Source organism: Brassica napus, chromosome A5, assembly GCF_020379485.1.
Source record: "Brassica napus cultivar Da-Ae chromosome A5, Da-Ae, whole genome shotgun sequence".
Lineage (NCBI taxonomy): Eukaryota > Viridiplantae > Streptophyta > Magnoliopsida > Brassicales > Brassicaceae > Brassica > Brassica napus.
In genome coordinates, this window is record NC_063438.1 from 1,158,638 (window position 1) to 1,181,261 (window position 22,624).

At 33.2% G+C, this 22,624-nt stretch overlaps 3 protein-coding genes and 1 pseudogene across 3 annotated transcripts; 2 read left to right on the plus strand and 2 right to left on the minus strand.

The window, feature by feature from the left end:
* Positions 1-660: 660 nt before the first annotated feature.
* Positions 661-5,226, plus strand: LOC106450697 (protein NRT1/ PTR FAMILY 5.1-like). The gene is made up of 4 exons (XM_013892416.3): positions 661-983; positions 1,111-1,328; positions 2,997-3,553; positions 4,252-5,226. Exons 1-4 carry the CDS (start codon positions 878-880, stop codon positions 5,117-5,119), a joined length of 1,749 nt encoding a protein of 582 aa, XP_013747870.1. The 5' UTR covers positions 661-877; the 3' UTR covers positions 5,120-5,226.
* Positions 5,227-7,686: 2,460 nt separating this feature from the next.
* Positions 7,687-9,350, minus strand: LOC106454533 (LOB domain-containing protein 15-like). Its single transcript, XM_013896650.3, has 3 exons — positions 8,812-9,350; positions 8,405-8,663; positions 7,687-8,229 (listed from the first exon to the last, which is right to left on the minus strand). The coding sequence occupies exons 1-3, from the start codon at positions 8,823-8,825 to the stop codon at positions 7,831-7,833; spliced, it is 672 nt and encodes a 223-aa protein (XP_013752104.1). The 5' UTR covers positions 8,826-9,350; the 3' UTR covers positions 7,687-7,830.
* A 2,128-nt stretch (positions 9,351-11,478) lies between these two features.
* Positions 11,479-12,725, minus strand: LOC106454532. The gene has a single exon (XM_013896649.3). The coding sequence runs from the start codon at positions 12,291-12,293 to the stop codon at positions 11,703-11,705; it is 591 nt and encodes a 196-aa protein (XP_013752103.1). The 5' UTR covers positions 12,294-12,725; the 3' UTR covers positions 11,479-11,702.
* Positions 12,726-13,577: 852 nt separating this feature from the next.
* Positions 13,578-15,351, plus strand: LOC106453331 (annotated as a pseudogene).
* Positions 15,352-22,624: the final 7,273 nt, after the last annotated feature.

Genomic DNA, 22,624 nt, shown 5'->3' on the forward strand with positions numbered 1-22,624 from the left:
GCCCATTACATTTTTTACAGCTGAAGCGCGCAACTCCTCTTCTCTCAAGGTTGGCACTGACAGGTAGGGCTTGCTTTAGAATCCTCCACAAGAAATCCTTAAGTTTAGGTGCCGTTTTCACGTTCCAAACGTGTTTAAGCCAGTTAACCGGTGCTCTATCAGCATTCCTCATACACTCATCAGCCATGCCAATCCCATAACCCGTTTTTGTAGAGTAGCGACCTGATTTTTCATGAAGCCAGATCACCGAGTCTGGGGCTGATGTAGTACTGGTTTTTATCGACAAAATCGCATCCTCATACTGAGGTAACACCCTGCGAATCCTATCTACATCCCACCTATTCGTAAGAGGGCATAACAGCGTACTGACCTTAATAGCTTGGTGATCCTCAGGTGCTGGGCCTATTGGCTTGGTCGGGGTGGTGAAAGACAGCCAGGGATCAGACCATAAGCGAATAGACTCGCCATTTCCCACTGCCCAACTTAACCCTTTTCTCAAGAGTTCCCTCCCTGCTAAGATGCTTCTCCATCCATGGGAGGCTGAGGACGGGACCGGACAGTCCAGGAAGGTGGAGTCTTTTGCGTATTTTCCCAGTAAAACTTGGGCAAGAAGGGAGCGAGGATCTTGTAATAATCTCCATCCAATTTTTGCGAGGAGTAAGACAATTGTTTAAGACGATGTCTAGCTAGGCTAATTTAAGACATTGTTTTAAAAATTAAAATTCCAGATCCCACTAATAAAAAGAGAATCAACATGCAACCTTAAAGGCTTAAACCATTTCCCTTTAGTCTCTCTTGACTGTCATAGCTCTTCCAGTTCCCACAACATTACCAAAAATAAACCAAAAACATCAAAATTTACTTAAAACAAAAAGTAATGGAGGCTGCAAAAGGCTACACCCAAGATGGCACCGTCGACCTCCAGGGCCGTCCCGCCCTCGCGTCCACGACCGGTCGTTGGAGAGCTTGCTATTTCCTTCTTGGTATTTTTGTACACAAGTCATTATTTTCATCAAATTATACCAGTTGTTTAATGGATTAAAAAGCATATTAGGTGCTTAAGTTTCATTAATTCACAAGCTTTATGTAGTTTTGTTTGTATTTGAGAAGGGTATGAAGCGTGTGAGCGGATGGCGTTTTATGGAATAGCTTCGAATTTGGTGAATTATTTGACAACGAGACTTCATGAAGACACGATTTCTTCGGTTAGAAATGTAAATAATTGGTCCGGTGTCGTCTGGATCACTCCGATCGCCGGAGCTTACATCGCCGACACATACATTGGCCGCTTCTGGACTTTTACTGTCTCCTCCCTCATCTACGTCCTGGTATTTCTATAGTCTCTTCTTTCGCTTTTCAATGTAAACTAGATAGCAACTAGTGAAGGATCTAGAATTTTTTTGAGTCGGAGACACACATATACTAAAATTATATATAGTTTTATGAAATATATACAATATCAACAAAATTCTAAAAACAAAATTCTAAAAACTACTGAATAATTAATTATTTTTTAAAATGCTTATTTTAAAATAAAATATACTAAAAATATAATCTAAATTCTAACGTGACAATATATTCAAATGTATTTTTATGGAATTGATTTGCTAGTATACTTTAACCTAGGAAAATAAAAGAAAAATAATACGTTGAAAAAATAATCTGTTGAAAAAATAATCAGAAGAAAAAAACATTTAAGAAAACACGAATGAACGAAACAACTTTTAAATTTTTTTTTTTTTAAAAAAAGCAATAAGAATAATAGCTATATATAATATGCATATTTACAATTTTTTTTGAAAGATACAATCTCTTTCTTTTTTTGCTTATTACAATTAAGGTTTTCAACAGTTTAATTAATATATTTAAGTTGATAAAAAGGGAGATAATTAAGGTTTTCAAGCCTGCAATACACATGGACAAACCGAGAATCAAATTCATGTGCTGACCTACTGGCAAAACAGCAACTACAAGACAATGACGAATATATATATCATCCTTGTATCCCAAATGTAATAAGAGATGTTATATCTGTTGACTATTTTGATCATTAATAAAATAAATCTTTTGTGAAAAAAAAAAAAATTAAGGTTTTCATTTGTTTTTAACCTGAATTGAAGTTTAACTAGTCCCAAATCTCTTACGACCATAGTCGCGTGCTGTTGATTGTGTAAAGCACTGATATGACTGACATGTAAGTAGAAATATTCGTCTGTTGTTAAGTATGTCGTTAAATAACATTTAGAAATCTACTTATTTCTTAAAAACCTAGAATACTTTTCTGATCATTTGGCAGTTATATACAGATTTAAAGCAACCATAGACTTCATGTCGAACACGTTTCTATACGTTTAAAAATGTAGACGAAGTGTCAGAATCAAGCCAAAAGTTAACCGAAAGCTAACTTCAAGTTATTTTATTTTTGAGATTTGGTTTATTTCAGACATGCATAATACGTATTGTACGTTGTTTTCCACACGTATACAAGAGGACCCACGATTTCCACTTTACAACTTTTTTTGGTTTGTCGACACATACCTTATCAACATCTATAAAGAATACAAAGAAAACTTACCAAACCCAATCGAGAAATTACTTTTGTTAGATCGCATCTTCTTTCTAACATATATACAGTTCTGCATATATAAAGAAAAAAATCATAGCCAAACAACGTTTGATTCCTTGTCTATTGAGACATGACTCATAAAGTTACTTTCACCTTTTTTATTTGTACGTACTTGCTAGGATGTCATACTGTTTCAAACGCCAAAAGTACTAAAATGTATATTTTATACTTTTAGAATATTTTACTCTTTTTTATTAATAGCTACAATGTAAATACAAAAGGTTAATATGTTTACATTTATAATACAAGGAATTTGGATTTAACATTTGGGATGATTTTCAGTTCAAAAAACATTGGAGATGTGTCAAAAATGTATTCAATTATAAAACAATGAGATTTCATGAGACCTAGATCATGTATTTGTTTGCAGGGGATGATTCTCTTAACAATGGCAGTAACGGTAAAATCCTTAAGACCGACATGCAGGAACGGGCTGTGCAACAAGGCATCCTCTTTACAAAAAGCATTTTTCTACATGTCTCTCTATACGATAGCCATTGGAGCCGGTGGAACAAAACCTAACATTTCCACGTTTGGAGCGGACCAATTCGACGATTTAGCAAAAAAAGAGAGAAAACAAAAGGATTCGTTCTTCAATTGGTGGACGTTTAGCTCCTTTTCGGGTGCGTTATTCGCGACACTAGGGCTCGTCTACATCCAAGAGAATCTTGGGTGGGGTTTAGGTTATGGCATCCCTACGCTAGGACTCTTGGTTTCTCTAGTTGTGTTCTATATCGGGACACCGTTTTATAGGCATAAGGTCATCAAATCAGACAATTTGGCCAAAGCTTTGGTTCGAGTCCCTATCGCAGCATTCAAAAACCGAAAGCTTCATTGTCCGAATGACCTTTTGGAGCTTCATGAGCTTGATTCCCATTATTACAACAGCACTGGTAAACATCAAGTTCATCACACCCCCATATTCAGGTCAGTGTTGCATACCATCTCATCAAAGAATTTATATTTTACAATCTTTTCATGCCTTAAAACTTCTAATTCGAGTTCAGATTCTAGATAAACGGATAATATTTTTTTTATCCTTGCCATTATATAATAAAGAAGAATAAAAACAAAAACAAAAGAGGATGGTTGCAGTTTGATTCCTTGACGATAAATAATTTACCAAGATTCTGCCTTTGTCTCTGGTGGGTAATGATGTGGAAGATACGCAGTGTTGAATTTCGTTTTTGTTAATATTATCTTATCTTATTCTACTTGCTCTGTAGAATCTTTTATTGGATGGTCCCGAGTTTCCACTTTATCCACGTTAATCTGTTCTCCAGTATCGTCCCACTATAGTTTCTTGCCAGAATCATTGCAAAAATACTTAGTATAGAAAACTTAGAATATTCCAAAAAAAAAAGATATAATTTTATGCGAGTAGCTTTACTTGTTGTCATATCTATAATGTGAAAACATTAATTTGGGAATTGATAAGACATATTCCTTCATGGAGGAACTTTTATGGCTAAAATAAGTCTATTACATAACATCTACATCTAGAAGTGTTCATCTTTTCATCGACGTTTATTTTCAGACATTTTCTAGAAAAAAAATCTTGGACAGGACAAGAAACAAAGTCATTTTGAATGAACAAATGAATGATTTGGGTCTTGCTACTACAGGTACTTGGATAAAGCTGCCATTAAGACATCTTCCAGAGAGTCACCTTGTACTGTGACAGAAGTGGAAGTGGCAAAGCGTGTGCTAGGGCTTACCTTAATATGGCTTGTCACTTTAATCCCAAGCACCTTAGGGGCACAGGTCAATACTCTCTTTGTCAAACAAGGGACCACATTGGACCGAAAACTCGGATCCCACTTCCAAATCCCTGCGGCTTCGCTGGGAAGCTTTGTTACCCTCTCATTGCTTCTTTCAATTCCAATATATGACCAATACTTTGTTCCCTTCATGCGCAAGAAAACTGGAAACCCTAGAGGGATCACCATACTCCAACGGCTAGGAATAGGGTTTTTGATCCAAATTGTTGCAATAGCTGTTGCTTCGGCTGTAGAGGTCAAGAGGATGCACGTAATAAAAGAATTTCACATAACTAACCCTAAACAAGTTGTGCCTATGAGCATTTTCTGGTTGCTCCCTCAATACTGTCTTCTGGGCATTGGGGGTGTGTTTGACGCGATTGGTTTGCTTGAGTTTTTCTACGATCAGTCACCTGAGGAGATGCAGAGCCTTGGGACAACGTTTTTTACCAGTGGGATCGGTCTTGGGAATTTCTTGAACAGCTTCTTGATGACAATGATTGATAAGATCACAAGTAAAGGGGGAGGCAAGAGTTGGATTGGGGATAACTTGAACGATTCTAGGCTAGATTACTATTATGGGTTTCTAATGGTGATTTCGATTGTGAACATGGGATTGTTCTTGTGGGCAGCTAGCAAGTATATTTACAAGAGTGATGAGACCAAATTGTTTAATGGAGGATGTGTTCAAATGGAGGTCAAATCCTTAGATACATCTCCTCTTACTATCTAGCTATAACAATGAGTGATTTATATATACGGTTTTCTCAAAAAACATGTAAGTTGTGGTATTTTGATTAACATGATATGAATAAAACTTTAGTGTTTATCCTAAGCAAACAAGCACCACTTGGACGACCTAAGTTATTGCTCACGTTCTATATATCGTTTTGTTCTACTAGTTGAACACAGAAACCAATTCTCATTGGTCACATACACTTTCACCTAGAAGGATTCACATGAACCGGATCCGGACAATTAACTATATATAACGTCTAACATATTGGATTAGACTATATGTTATTGACTTACATATCTTGACGATGCCAAATAAAAGACTTATATATCTCGACTAAATTAATATATCGGATACTTTGGCAACTATATCTTTTTTTTCTAATTGCTCCAAAAAAAGAAAGAAATTCGCTACTTTTGATCAAAGCACATCCCACCGAACACTGCATGAATCTGGTCCGCAAGAAGATGTATTGATTAATTCGATACGCTAAGGAAACACCGAAAGTAAAATTAATTAAAATGAATAAGATAAACTAGTGATATTTATATACAGCTGACAGTTCACCCAATATATATATATACTAGGTAATAACCCGCGCCTTGCGCGGAATGTGATTATTAGTTTTGTTATTTTTAATAAAAAAAACAAATCTATTTAAAAATGGATATCGGTTCGGTTTTAAGTTATTTTTTGTTTTTAATCTCCTAAAATATAACCATTATTTTAAATTAATATTTATTTTGGTTTATTCTGTTAGAACGTTTGTTTTTTAGTTTTTTTCGGTAAAATCCAAAAATTATTTTTATTTATTTATTTTCATGTTATAAATTTTAGATAATCGTCATGTTGAACCAATGGTTTCATAGTTTGTAAATGGATAATAGTTCAAGAAAAAAAAATTATTAAGACAAATCATTTTACTATAATTTGGTCGGTAGTGAAAGAAACATTAAGAAAAAAAATGTTTCAACTTCCAAAAAAAAATTGATACTTCACTGGTGGTAAATACTTATACAGTGTTCACATCAAGGTGCACATGTATATGTATGTAAAAGTATATAAAAATAAATGATAAATATATAAATATATTGTTAATTAGTATTAAATAACATTTTTGTTCTAAATAATACATGAAAGATAAAATTAAAATTAATTAAAAATAAAAAAGGCTTTAACTCTGATATCCGAAATGATTTAGAATTTTAAAGAATATCTGATTTGATCCGTAAATAAAATAAAATTTAAAAAATAATTGAAAATTTTAATAATAACATTTTATTACAAAAATAAAATATTATTTAACTTTTAAATTTTAATACCTAATATAATAAATTTAATCCATAAAAATATTGTAAAACTTATATAAACTATAATATATATAACATATATATATATATAATTCTGTACATATATGTATATATATGCATATAACAGATCAAATTTGATATCCGTTTCTAAAAATATTGGTATTTGTGATTTGTTTTTTTTAATTGTATTTTAGTAGTTGATTTGTTTCGTAGAGTTACAATGTCCATATTTTTTGGTTCAAATCAAAACAGATAACGAATTGAATCAAAACTTATAAATATTTTGCCCAACTTTATCCGTAAACAATAAAAATAATATATATATATATATAGTTTAGCTTTTGATTCGTTATTTGTTTTGATTCGAACCGAAAAATCCAAAGTTTTATTTGAACCATGCACATAAGTTTTATATTAAAAAAATAAAAAAGTATATAGTGTGAACACATTTATGAATATAGTGTGAACGCGTTAACATATTTATTATCAAATCATTGTGAGGCTGCCACATGTATATTATAGTGTGAATGCATTTATTACAATGCTTCTCTTTTAATATATAAGGGATATGTGTGTGTGTATAAGATGTATATGTGCACATTCAAAGCCAGCTATCACAAAAAGTTGGTGCAAGTAGCTTTTTGTAGGATTAACTCACTACGTTGCTTGGATTCTAGATTTTTAAAAAGTTTAAGTACGCATGACTCATTAAATGAATTTAAGCTACCCAAAATTCAAATATATCATATGTGTAGTTTATTAAAGATTTAATCAATGAAATTATCGAGTTTCTTTATCTTCTATATAAGACATAAATAAATAGACTTCGAGTCTGTTCTGTACTGGAAGTTTGTAACTGGACTTCCACGTTGTGGGTTTAAGAACAACGTTTCAACCTCATCTCAATATCGATTATGTAAAATGTAAAGAGTACCCCTTAGGCCTTTACCAAATGAACATCTGTTCTTTTAGCTGACGCCGCGACAGCGTTCGGCGACACAAAAATACACTACACAGTAGCTTCATCTTTTTTGTTACTGTGGCTAAAATAGAAAATCAAAAACGCGGCGATCAAATATTGGAGACTTTTGTGACGCCATAAATTACGGCGGCAAGAAAGTTGGAGAACGCGGATGTTTTTATAAAGCCAGCGACACAAACTTGAAAGACGATGGCGTTAATTATAATATTTTCTTCGTGTTTTTTACCCGCTGATCGCTGCCGCAGCGTCAAGAAAAAGAACAGCGCTAATATAAATATACATTTGATCGATTAGTGACAGGCTCTTTAACATCATCCTCCTCCCTTATATTTATTTAACTTAGTTATAATTGTCGGACCACAAATTATGGAAATAAATTATATGTATGTGTGTTTGTAGAATGATTCAAATAAATTTTAACCGAAGTAGGAGTTGTTCTCACTTTCAATCTCGCCGTATTCTAGTGCTCTTGTGGTTGGTTGAGAGTAAACACAAGAAGATGGAGGAGGCGGAGGATGAGCCGCTGTAGGTTGCGGTGGAGTTGACGGCGTTTGTGGTGGTAGTGCAATGACGGAGACGCCGCCAGAGTTGTGATATTGGGAATTGGACGGTACGATCAAAGTGGCGACAGCTTCTCGTTGCTTGTACTTGAGAATCTCAGATCGTACGGCCGTAAGCTCGGCTTGTAAAGCTTGAACTTGTTGTTGTAGAGCTGAGATTGCTCCCATGCAACCGTACACTGGATCTCTTAACCTCACGTTTGCTTCATACACGAGGCTATTTGCCGCGTCTGCTCTCTGGCCTTCCGGTACCTCCTGGTTAGTGTTAAAAATATTAACATTATGAAAATAATGCCAAAAGTATTTTTTTTTTTTTTAATGATATATTTTATAATGAAAGCCAGACAGACTAGTCCCCGTTTATGTTACGACCAAAGAAACATATGATCATTATCACTATAAAATGATGATATTTGTGTTTTGTTATTACCATTAGCATCTTGGAGACGTTGCTAGCTCCAAAGACTTTGTGGACCGACGCGAACTTAAGAGGCTCATATGGGGAGAAATAAGGCGAAAATGGACATTCTTGAGCGCATCGTCTGCGCAGAAGTTTACATGCCGCACAAGGAGTAATGGTATTGAGGGCTCCAGGAGGACCAGATATATGTCTTCTAATTCCTGCCATTTGATTAGGCCAAGCATCTGCTTCTCTTTTGATCTTCTTCCCTATCTCTTCAAGTCTCTCCCTAAACAAAGGAACCAAATAAGAACTTTAGCTTGGTTAAAACATGACTAAAAAGTGAAAATGAACCATATCCACCAATTTGAGGGTAATTAAAATTAAATCATTGTAAAGAGAAAAAGGGTTTCACTAGTGAGATGTTCACTTTTTACCTTTCTCTTGACATTCAAGCATGCTCTCAGATGATCGAAAGAAAAGAGAGAAAAGCAGAAAGAAACAAAAAGAGAAATATTAAAGTCAAGTGACTTTTAAAGAGGGTGTGAAGGAAGATTGGTAAGGAAGGCTTTAAAGGCAAGTAAAATACGAAGTTTAAAATTTACTAATCACGATATATACCTGTGTCAATATAAAGATAGATATATAAGAAAATGTTGAGGCTGGGTTGAATAGACCTTTCTGAAGGAGATGAAAGGGGTTTGGTAGCTCGAGAAGCAGAACAGTGTCTCTTTTAAGATGAAAACAACTGAAGATATCTATAGTTAATGAAAGACTGAAGAACTGTATTTACAGCTTAAGCACGTGACCCGTGAGGGTTTTTATTTTTATTTTTGTTTTGACCTTATGAATCTGATGATCTGTGTTCAGAAAAAAAAGTTCTGATGATCACACACAATTATAATCATATACAAATATGCATGCATGTAGTCACTCATTCATCGGCCAGTCAACAACAGGTGGATTTTGTGCTTAATGCCTACTTTAAATATTTTTGTTTTCCCATGGCCGCATGTGGACTTTTTTTTTTTTTGATAAAATGTGAATTTATACCAAAATGAACAGTTTTGTTTACATCAGTTCGGCGAAGCTATTATAGTTTCATAAAACCCAAAAAAAAAGTGGAAAAAGCCTACATGAAACTAGGGGAAGAGATCAGGTAATAGATCAGTTACTCATTAGCAAACCAGAGGCTTAGAAGATTTCTGAACCCCTTGCGGTTGAGACGAGCCAAGATTGCATCCTTGATACACCTGTCAATCTGCCTAAACAGTAGAGAAAGTAGAAGTGATGGGCCAGCGTGGAGTCGCGAGTTCCGTTCACGCCAAATCAGATATATTGTAGCCTGGAAGACCGCATGTGGACTTTTGCTTCACATTTATAACGCTTCTGCTTTATTTTTAATAGGAATCAAATTTATACTTCTTAGAAATCAAATTTACGTTTTATATTATGTAACCAAGTTTGCAGGTAATTCTTTATGGCATTACAGGATTATATATATGTCTACACCGTTGCACGCGAATGGACCGCCTGACGATACTAAACTGATCAACGATAGCTTAATAGGTTTGAAAGTTCATAACAGTAAAAATTTGGTGAAGCATTTAGAAAACATATTATTTGTTATTAACTATAGGCCCATATATATACTCTGTAGACCACAGTTAGTAGTACCAAACATTTTATCAAATTTCCTCGTCAATCGTTAAAGGTTACTTAAATCTTGAACCACGAACACACATCTAACAATGGCGTAGATAGCACTTGCGTAAAAATATGTATCATGGAGAGGATTAAGTCAGCTTGGCTTTCATATTCGAAAAGATATCATGGTTCAGAATTTCGGTGTTACAAAAAGGTAATATTGTTATCACAACGATATTATATATTTGTTAATATGCACTTTATAGATTTGAGTTCAGATGGTGGCATAACCCTGAGATTAACATCCATAAGTTATATATATATCTTGGTAACTGTAAAATAATAATTATTCAATTTATCTCCAGTTTCAATTCAAAATCCAATAGAAAGAAGAATATTGCTTAGACTCTAAGAAAGTTTTGCACTTGTATATTCTTGTTTGACCCGTATTCGTAGCCTAACTCGTCGCCCCGTTGTTCTCTCTTCTTTGTATTAAAATTTAGAGTTTTTATTCTTAAAATATTAAAATTTAAAATTTAGAATTAGCAGAGAATATTATTTAATGACATATAAAATATAATTTAAGTGTTACTTGCAAAATTGAAAAATCGAATTACAAATATAATTTGGGCTGGACAATATACTTATTTTAACATGGATCCGAGCCCCATTGGACCGTTATTTTGTAGGCCTTACCCCCGAATTATGTGTCTGATTAACTATGTGGTTGATTAAACTACACTAAGATATAGGATACACACAATTTGAAATTTTGACACCCAAAAAGTTGCATATTCTAAGGAAATCTTCTTTTGGGAAAATTACTTCTGTTGTTAAATGTCATACATGCACAAATATCATGACGACAAAAAAAACTACTACCCACAATTTCAGGTAACGCTCTTTGTTCTCCTTTTCTCTCTATGAACTTTGGTTTTTAAAGGACAGTCGTTTCTCTTTTCAGTTTTCGCACAACCCAAAAAGCCATATTAAAAATAATAGTCCTCAAGATTACAGTTGCTTCTTGAAATTATTTATTACATTTGAGATTAAGTTAGGAATTGTGTGTCAAAATTTTGCATTGAAATCTAAAACAACACTTACTATAAAAAGAGAAATATGATTAAAATTATAGTTAGCATCTTCAAAACGGTTGAAAGGTATCAGTTCATTGTTGTTTCTTATCACTGTTTTTTGTTGACGTTGACCATTCTGGTTTTGGTTTTACTGGTTTAAACTGAGAGAATGAATATGTTTTTCAAAAACCAAGGGTATATGAATAGAGTCAATAAATGGCACATGGTCAGTTAATCATCCATATTTTTTTCGTCTTTAGTTCTTAGATAAAGCTTGTCGTTCACATAATAAAATTTGACGGCTAATAGTAAATTCGAGAAAAATAAACAAACACATTTCGGCGAAAAAAATCTCAATAAACACCCCATCGATCGATTTAGTTTTAGCGTAACAAAATATTCATTTAAATTTCATAAACTCCAAACAATGAAATTACTAAAGTTACAACGAGCAATATGATCAAAACATGTGATCATTAGCAGTGAACACGATCAAACACTAATATGTGTGTTCAAAGAGGCAAAAGTCAAAACATTAAAAACAGTGAAGCTAAAAACCAAGATCCTAGGTTTCATAACAACAAACGAAATAAGACAACATGCCATTAAATCAATCTAAGATCATTACGACTAGATCGGTTGCTAAGAACAGAACTCAAAGCTCTCTTCATACTTCCCATTGATGAGCTAAACCCTCTTTTATAATACAACGTTGACGTCGGAGACGATGAACCAATCTCTTCCTCGTCGTCATCTTTAACGTACGATCTCGAGCAAAAAAGAAAACATTTGTTGGCAGGATACACTGTTTTAGACCTAGGAGACGAGGACATAGAGGAAGAAGAAGACGACGTGGTAGACGACCAAGAAAACGAAGGACACGACACGTGATGCTTTGCGTTGAAAAGGGTCTTAACTGATCGAGTTTGTTTCGTTCTAGCTTTGCTCAGTTTGTTCCCGGAGGACAAGGATGAGGAGAAATATGACGGAGGCGGCGTTAACGGCGGAAGATGAAATGATTCAGAGAAACGAGGGTGTTTTGGTGTGCCTGGCCGTGTCTCCCACAAAAACGGCACGGAAGCTCCGCCGTAGTAATAGATTCTTGATGATGTATTGACCTGCGAGCTCTCCTTTACGATTACATTTAAAGATCTGACTACGTTTGTGTTGTCTTCTGATCTTTCTGACATTGTCATTAAATGTTTGACGTGATCTAGCAAAACTCCCTCTCTTGGATATGTTTTGAGTCAGGTTTTATCAGAACTAAGCTACGAAAATGGAAATGCGAGATCCGAAGACAACGAAGCTTCTTCAGATATGAAAGAGAGACAAAGGTGCATCTATTTATGAAAAGTGATGCTTTGTTAGTGTAAGAGAAGTTTGCGGAAGAATTAAAGGATCTCTATTTGCATGGAGTGTCTAAGCAAGCACATGTCATGTGTTTATATTATGCTTTCTTGTATTTTTTTGTAGTCTGTATTATTTTCTGAATTTTTCTATTGGCGAATTTCACATGGATGATCATATGGAATATATAGGATACTCGAAAATAATTGCAGAGGGCAATAAATGGTTAGATAATAAGTGAGTGGGGGCGAATGTGTATGCGACTTAATATTGTTAGATGTTACTATTTTATTTACTCATAACATGCATTAACATTACTCCTAGTATGTATGGTCTTTTATTGTTCTTGCTACTGACTGAACCTAGCTAGAAATCAAGTGAATTCATGTGGTAGCTGCATACAATATCCTGTAAATTAAAAACCGTGTGACAATTAATTTCGTTGAAAATGATATACTGTAGGATACAAAAGAGGGGTAAGCAAGGTGGATGACTGTGGATCGCTGGATGTACAGTTGAGCCGTATTAATGAATAGGAGATGCCGTTCCTGGACCGTACTGAGATTTGCTTAAATTCGATAGAGAAATATGAAGACAAAGTTAGTTAGAAAATATAAGACGTATAGCTCCTCTTATTTATTTCATATATCCACCCTATATACGCTAAATGTATTCTACATATAGATTTAAGATAAAAACAAAGTTACAAACGACGGTCTAGACAATTGTTTAGGCCAGTTCAAAAAAAAAAAGAAGAAGATCAAGATGTTTAGGCAGTTCTAGTTCAAGAGAGCAGTCGGTTGGGTGGTGTAGCTAGGCTATAGATTCTAAACGGCTAATATGAATTCTAGACGGTCACTACTCAGAACCAGAGATTAAATGGCCACCTAAACCATAGTGATGTACTCAAACTATATAACCTATTTTTAACACACTCATACACTCTTTTGTTACATCTGTACAGTCTACATATGTTTTGTTACGTTGGTTTTGTTTTTCGAATTCTACTTATATAACGAAAGTAAAAAAATTGGTTACCGTTTCAAGATTGAATCAGATACTTTCTCTACAAATACTATCAACATTAATTCAATCTTATCCAGTATTCAATATCTGTCCTCCTCTATGGACATATGGTTACCATTGCAGTTCCTGAAAATCTTGGGAAGCTAGTTCTCAAAGGTTTAAATACTGGCTCAAAATTTCAACCACTGTCATGCATATGTATTGTGCAAACATAGTTATTCCTATATTAAGATGAAAAAAGTGATTCCCTATATTATAATTTTTGTTCGACTTGTATACCTTAAAATGGTTTAATTCTTTAGTAAAAAATCAAAAAAAATATATATTTCAGATTTGAAATGCTAGGAACTTTATAAAAAAAGAAGATTTTGTAGAACAATAATAGCAGTGCGATTATTGTGCTGACAAGGTAACGTTGAAGCCACATCAGCTCTCTTTTAATGACACGGCAAAAATCTGCTGACAAGGCAACGTTGTCATTTTTGCCACGCTGATCTTGTGGTGGAGATCTCTCTGCAGCCCTGGAAGGTGTTCAAGCCAGACGGTGTGATTCTGTTCTCGGACATTCTCACTCCTTTTGTCTGGAATGAACATACCTTTTGACATTGTTAAAGGAAAAGGCCACATCATCTTCAGCCCGCCGCAGTCAGCTGCTGATGTTGATCAAGTTAAAGAATTCATACCGGAGGAGTCCGTTCCTTACGTTGGAGAAGCACTCAAGAGATTAAGAAACGAGGTAGTCATAATCAGTGGCGGAGCCAGCCGCAAAGTTTAACGGGGTCACCATAATTAAATCATGGGTCAAGTTAGTTTTGAGTAAATATTTTACGGGGTCAATACACTGATTTTATAACATTTAACAAGTTATTTAATAGAAAATACATGTAAATTTTTTTTGTAATGAAATTTCATAGGGGTCAGTTGACCCCCCTCCCTAAGCCTTGCCTCCGCCACTGGTCATAATGATAAATGCTCTTAAGCTCTTGATTATTAGATACTAAGTCTCCCACGTCGGTAGTTGAAAAAAATCCTAATTAATATATAAGATAAATGGATCAATTCACTTATATTATACCAGAACACTTATATCAGAACACTTATATCAGAACATGTTTTGTTTCAGGTGGGGAATGAAGGTGTTGTTCTTGGTTTTGTTGGAGCTCCGTTTACTCTTTCCTCCTATGTAATCGAAGGTGTTTCGTCTAAGAACTTCACACATATCAAAATATTAGGTTTCTCTCAACCTAAGGTAAGGTTCTTAACCTTTAAACACTTGGTACAAACTTTCTCAGATGTTTGTTTCTTTCTTCAGGTTCTACATGCTTTACTCCAAAAGTTCACAACGTCAATGATCACATACATACGCTACCAAGCAGACAGTGGATCAGGAGGCTTACTAAAGAGGTTGGCTCGGAACGGTGTGGATGTTGTGAGCTTGGACTTGACAGTGGACATGGCTGAAGGAAGGGACAGGCTAGGAAGAGACATAGCGGTTCAAGGAAACGTGGATCCGGGAGTTTTGTTCGGATCTAAAGAGTTTATCACAAGAAGGATTCAAGATACTGTGGAGAAATCTGGGAGAGAGAAACATATTCTGAATCTAAGACATGGTATTAAAGTTGGAACACCTGAAGAGAACGTTGCACACTTCTTTGAGGTTGCTCAAGGAATTAGATATTAAAAGAGAACAAGTACACATTCCCTTACTGCCTTACACTAAGTTTTGTTCTTAGAGATGTGTAATCTTTCGTGTTTTGGAAATTAAATGGAATAGAATAGCGATTACACGTCTACTAAAATGATGTTTTTGTTCTTCACTTCCCTCCCAGACGCAAGGTAATGTCAATGATCCTGTTCCTGACTGCTGGATACATGTTTTTACTTTCACTCTTTGGTTTATAATCAAACTTCGGTTTATTTGTAAATCGAAATATAAAAATATTTCAACTCTAAATTTACAATTGTATAGGATATTCAACTCAAAAATATTTTTATATTTCTATATAAAAATATTTTTATTGGTAAACAATCACCATCTACGAAATAAAGGTAATGATTGTTTCCATTAGTTTTTGGTTTTAGTTTTTAGTTTTTAGATTTTTGGTTTTTAACTTTTAGATTTTGGTTTTTAATTATTAGCTTTTGGCTTTCGGTTTTGGTTTTTAGTTTTTAGATTTTGGTTTTGTTGTATTCTTAATTTTTTTATAAAATAAGCAATACATTGTTTTAAAATAATAAAAAGTAGTAATAAAATATTATATATAATGAAGTTTACACTCTTTAGTGTTGTTCATAAATTTCTACCATATTACAAATTTGTATTAATGTATTATAAGCTCTCTTTCATTGTACTTGAGTATCGCCTCTAATTTTTAACAGTTAATTTGATAAAAAATCATATATTGTCTAAATCAGTAGACTTACCACTATGAAATCTCTATCTCTAGAGAAATAGACACAAAACAATTACAAGCCTCTTTGGCCATCATTCTATGTCAGTGTAGGATGCAACTATGTCATAAATCAACATATCATATTTTTGATTTTTTCTCAAAATCTGAAGATTAACCCCTACGAAATTGAGTATTTCGGTGAGTGCACTATATATTGAAGTTTACACTCTTTAGTGTTGATTAATTTTTTTACCACATTCGATATTTGTAGAAATATATTCTAAACTCTTTTTCATGGTAAATAAAAATATCTTTAATTTTTTTAAGAATTAATTTAATAAAACTTTATATACTGCTTATATCAGTGGACTGACAACTATAAAATATATATTCTCTCTAGAAATGTGCACAATAGAGATCTCAAACCTCTTTGACCATCATGCTATGTCAGTTCATGATGCACTTATGCAATTAAACAAGACTTTCATATTTTTTGAATTTTCTCAAAATCTGAAGGTTAACCCCTACTAAATTGAGTTTTCGGTAAATGCTCTATATAAAGAAGTTTACACTCTTTAGTGTTGTTTGAAAATTTTTAACTACATTCTACATTTTTCTAAATGTATTCTAAACTATATTTCATGGTACATGAGTATAGTATCTAACTTTTAACAATTAATTTAATAAAACTTCATATATTGCCTAAATTAGTGAACTAACGTTCATGAAATTTCTACTCTCTAGAGAATTGGACACAAAAAAAGATTTCAAACCTTTTGGACCAACATCCTATATCAGTGCATGATGCAACTATTCAATATCCCCCCCCCCCCCCCCCCCCCCCCCCCCACGAAATTGAGTTTAAAATTTTTAACTCAATTTACACTCTTTAGTGGTGTTTAAAAATTTAAAACCACATTATACATTTGCATTAAAGTATTCTAAACTCTATTTCATGGTACATTAGTATTGTTTCTAATTTTTAACTGTTAATTTAATAAAACTTCATATATTTCCTAAATCAGTGGACTTAATCACTATGAAATCTCTATTCTCTAGAGAAACATACACAAAAAAATTCCCACCCTCATTGAAAATCATCATTTGCCAGTGCATGATGCAACTATGCAATAAAGCAAGATTTTCATATTTGAATTTTTCTCAAAATCTGGAAGTTAACCTACGAAATTAAGTTTTTCGGTAAGTGCTCTTTATATTAATGTTTACACTCTTTATTATTGCTTAAAATTTTCTAGCCACATTCTACATTTTTAATAATGTATGTTAAATTTCTTTCATGGTACATAAAAATCGCTCTAAATTTTAACAATTAATTTTATAAAAAATCTACATACTGCTTAAATAATTGGACTAACCACTATAAATATATATTCTCTAGAGAAACGAATACAAAAAATATTTCAAACTTTTTTGACCATCATCCTATGTCGATGCATGATGCAATTATGCAATAAAACAAGATTGTCATTATTTTTGAAATTTTCTCAAAATCTGAAGGTTAACACCCATACAAAATTTGATTTTCGGTAAATGCTCTATATAATGAACTTTTCTCTGTTTAGTGTTGTTTAATTTTTTTAACCAAATTATAATTTTTTATTAATGTATTATAAAATCTATCTCATGGTACATGAGTATCTTTAATTTTTCAACTGTCAATTTAATAAAACTTCATATATTGTCTAAATCAGTAGACTAACAAAAAAATCTCTATTTTCTAGAGAAACAGATACAATAAAGATTCCAACCCTCTTTAACCATCTTCCTATGTCACTTTAGGATGCAACTATTCCATTAAGAAAGATTTTTCTTTTTATTTTTTTTATCAAAAATCTAAAGGTTATCCCTACGAAATTTACTTTTTCGGTAAGTGCTCTATATATTGAAGTTTATACTCTTTAGAGTTTTTATAAAATTTCTAACCATATTATACATTATGTATGCTAAACTATCTTTCATGTTACATAGACATCGCTCTAATATTTTTAAAATTAATTTTATAAAACGTTTTATACTGCTTAAATCAGTGGACTAACCATTATTGAATATCTATTCTCCAGATAAACGGACACAAAAATATTTCAAACCTTTTTGACCATCATCATTTGTCAGCGCATGATTCAACTATGCAATAAAACAAGTTTGTCATATTTTTTTATTTTTCTCAAAATCTAAAGGTTAACACCCCTACGAAAATAGATTGTCGGTAAATTCTCGATAAATAAAGTTTACACTCTTTATTTTTATTTAAAATTTTCTAACCACATTATACATTTGTCTTAATATATTCTAAACACTATTTCATGGTACATGTGTATTCTCTCTAATTTTTAAACAATTAATTTAATAAAACTTCGTATATTGCCTAAATTAGTGGACTAACGCTATGAAATCTCTATTATCTAAAGAAACAGACACAAAAAGATTCCAAAAATCTTTCACTATCATCCTATGTTATTGCAAGATGAAACTATGAAATAAAGCAACATTTTCATATTTTTGATTATTCTTCAAAATCTGAAGGTTAACCCCTATGAAATTGAGTTTTTTCGGTAAATGATGTATATATTAAAGTTTACACCCCTTAGTGTTGCTTTCAAATTTCTAACTACATTCTAAATTTGTAATAATATATGATAAATTCTCTTTTATGGTACATAGACATCTTTCTAATATTTTAACAATTACACTCTTTAGTGGTGTTTAAAAATTTATAACCACATCATACATTTGTATTAATGTATTATAAACTCTCTTTCATGGTGCATTACTATTTTTCTAATTTTTAACTGTTTATTTAATAAAACTTCATATATTACCTAAATTAGTGGAGTAATCACTATGAAATCTCTATTCTCTAGAGAAACGTACACAAAAAAAAAATTCAAACCTCTTTGAAAATTATCATATGTGAGTGAATGATGCAACTATGCAATAAACCAAGATTTTCATATTTTTTTTATTTTTCTCAAAATCTGAAGGTTAACCTATGAAATTAAGTTTTCGGTAAGTGCCCTTTATATTGATGTTTACACTCTTTAGTGTTGCTTAAAATTTTGTAGCCACATTCTACATTTTTAATAATGTATGCTAAATCTCTTTCATGGTACATAAACATCGCTCTAATTTTTTTATAAATTAATTTTATAAAAATCTACATAGTGCTTAAATAATTGGACTAACCACTATAAATATCTATTTTCTAGAAAAACGGACACAAACATTTTTTACCATCATCCTATGTCAGTGCAGGATGCAATTATGCAATAAAACAAGATTATCATTATTTTTAAAATTTTCTCAAAATCTGAAGGTTAACACCCATACAAAATTTTATTTCTGGTAAATGCTCTATATAATGAAGTTTTCTTTGTTCAGTGTTGTTTAAATTTTCTCAACCACATTATAACTTTTTATTAATGTATTATAAAATCTATTTCATGGTACATGAGTATCTTTAATTTTTCAACTGTTAATTTAATAAAACTTCATATATTGTCTAAATCACTGGACTAACAAAAAATTCTCTATTTTCTAGAAAAATAGACACAATAAAGATTTCAAACTTTTTTGACCATCATCTATGTCACTTAAGGATGCAACTATTCCATAAAGAAATATTTTCATATTTTTGTTTGTTTTTTTTAATCAAAAATCTAAAGGTTAATCCCTACGAAATTTACCTTTTCGGTAAGTGCTCTATATATTGAAGTTTACACTCTTTAGTGTTGTTTAAAAAATTTAAACCACATTATACATTATTTATGCTAAACTATCTTTCATATTACATAGTCATCACTCTAATATTTTAAAATTAATTTTATAAAATGCTTTATGCTGCTTAAATCAGTGGATTAACGCACTATAAAATTTCTATTCTCTAGAGAAACAGAAAAAAAAAATCCAAACCTCTTTAAAAAATCATCATATGCTAATACATGATGCACCTATGCAATAAAGCAAGATTTTCATATTTTTGAATTTTTTTCTCAAAAACTGAAGGTGATGATTGTTTAGGAAGTTGTATATTTACTAAACAATTTTTATATTTATAGAGTTGAAATATAGGATATTGTATAGGATATTCAACTCAAAATATTAAATTCTAAAAAAGGAAATTAAACATGATCTTTAAAACAAAAAGAAAATTATATAAGGAACAAGAAAAAAAAGATTTGGTAAAAAAAAGATATTAAACATGATTGTTGATATAAAAAGGAAATAGTAAATTGAGTAACTTAAAATATTTAATTTTAATAATAAAAAATAAAAATAAGAGATAAATGTTTTTTTTAAAACTTTATAAGAGATAAATGTTGGAAATAAAAGGAAATAGTGAAGAGATCACTCTCAATTTTTCCTTTTTTGGGCTACCGACTGAACTGTATTCTTATAAATAACTCAGCCAAGACTCCACCATGAACCATATCAAACAAACCTAAATAGATACAGAGTATTATCTGAGTATTATGGAGAAGATGAATGGAGACCAAAGTAAATCAAAGGTTGATGAATCTTCATCAAAGTCTAACTATGTTCTTGGTCGTGAAGAGGGATCATCTTCATCTTCCCATACCCGCGTGAACAATAATCTCCGGGAACAGCAGAGACTCATGATGCTTCGTTCCCCAGGCATGCCTCGTCCTCATCCGGCTTTCAACCAACATGTCAATCACATGTACAATCTCGAGGAACACCAGAGACGGATGCTTCATTATCATCGCATGCCTCATACCGATCATCCAAGCAGCAGCTCCATTGACACTGTGAAGGCTCGGGTTTATCCGCCTGGTTCACGGTTTCTTCCAACCAACTTGGGGTGTTTAAGGGTTCATCTCCGCAACAAGGTAGACAAGAAGAAGAGCGGTTCCATAACAACTTTGGATCTGTACGAAGACGACCCGTGGCTTCTTGATCACGTGCAAAACGATCTGTTCCCTAGAGGCGAGTGGTACTACTTTACTCCTAGGAACAAAAGAGGTGCCACTTCATGTACCAGGACCGTTCGGGGAAGAGGAGGCGGTACATGGAAAACCACTAGTGGGAAAGAGCCGATCAAGGACAAAAACAATAAGGTGGAAGGTTACGTGCAGAGTCTAGTCTATAACAAGACTGATGTTAACGGAGATATAAAGCCTACTGGTTGGAACATGAAAGAGTATTGCCTTTATGAGGAAAATCAAGACGATTTGGTCTTGTGTCGTCTAAAAGGTAATTTAGAAAAGAAAGGGTTCGCTGAGGAGGTGAAGAACAACATCTTATCGAAACAAGTGCAAGAAGAACAAGAAGCTGGTGCTAATAGAGTTGATGAGATGAGGACGTTAGAGGAAGATCATGGTGAGGCCACTCAGCAGAAACAAGAGCAAGATGCACCACGGGTTCTAGTTCCTTCTCCTCCTCCTCCTCCTCCTCCTCCTCCTCCTCCTCATGAAGCCACGGATCATGGTGAGGCCACTCAGCAGCAGCAACATCAAGATGCACCACCGGTTCCATTTCTTGAAGGTCAAGATTCAGGAATGGAGACGATGATGATGATGATGTCGCAGTACAACGGCAACAACTTCATGACAATGCTAAAAGAAGATCATGGTGAAGCTACTCAGCAGCAGCAGCCACAAGAGCAAGATGCACCACCGGTTCTAGTTCCTCCTCCTCTTCATGAAAGTCATGAACTAGGGTTTGAGACGATGATCACGATGCGACAGGATGATCATGGTGACGCCACTCAGAAGCAGAAACAAGAGCAAGATGCACCACAGGTTCGAGCTCGTCCTTCATGGTTTTGGACGCCGAACAACGACAACAACTTCATGCCGGTGTTGGACGAAAACCAACAATATCAGTTTGATGATTTAGATTTATGTTTTGAAAGTATTAAAAATGATGCCAATGAAGCACATTTACAACCGGTTTCTCACGCTCAAGATGCAGTAGGAGGATCTTCAGACTAACTCATGTTTACTTCAGTTTAAGTTTCTTTCTTAGTTTGTCGGTGGAGTTTACTTTATATTTGCTTTGCATGAAAACGATTTGTACCCCTCTCCCTTAGTTTGATTTGTACCCCTCTCCCTTACTACTCTCTTTATATTTACCTTGTAGTCCTTCACTCAATTCAATAGAAGTTGTTACTCATGTTTGCTTCATTAATTTGTTGATCTGGCAAAATAATGCAACCTGAATACTGTTTTCCTGGTGGAATGAATATGAATATAGTTTGAAGCAAGAGTAGTTACTTTGACTTGCACAAAGGATAATTTGGAGATGTGGGTTTGATTATCTCAAGATACCTGTTATTAATTACCTTTTATACTATACATACTAGTGGTTTCAAAAATATATGACTTTATGGCTCATTCAAGAAGTAGGGTTATTGTAAAGAAAATAAGTTAGATAACAAATAGTATATTCAGTTTTTCCTACTGTATTTATAGCTTTATATAATGTACAGTGGACATTTTTACCGTATTATTGATTTTAAAGATAATAGTATAAATGGATCTGACCCTCCTTCCTTTGAATAGGATCTGATGAGTTAAATATGCCTATGATAAGGCAAAGTATATCATGGAGATGAGGACCTGGTACTATGGTAGAGAAAGAAGGTTATTCCTTGGTTTATAACAATAATGGAAAGGCTAAGGAAGGTTACTCGTGGATTTATAACAATGGATGGAGACTATACAGTCAAAACATGTATATAGAATTGATGGAGTGAAACAAATCACAAAAATAAAGATATC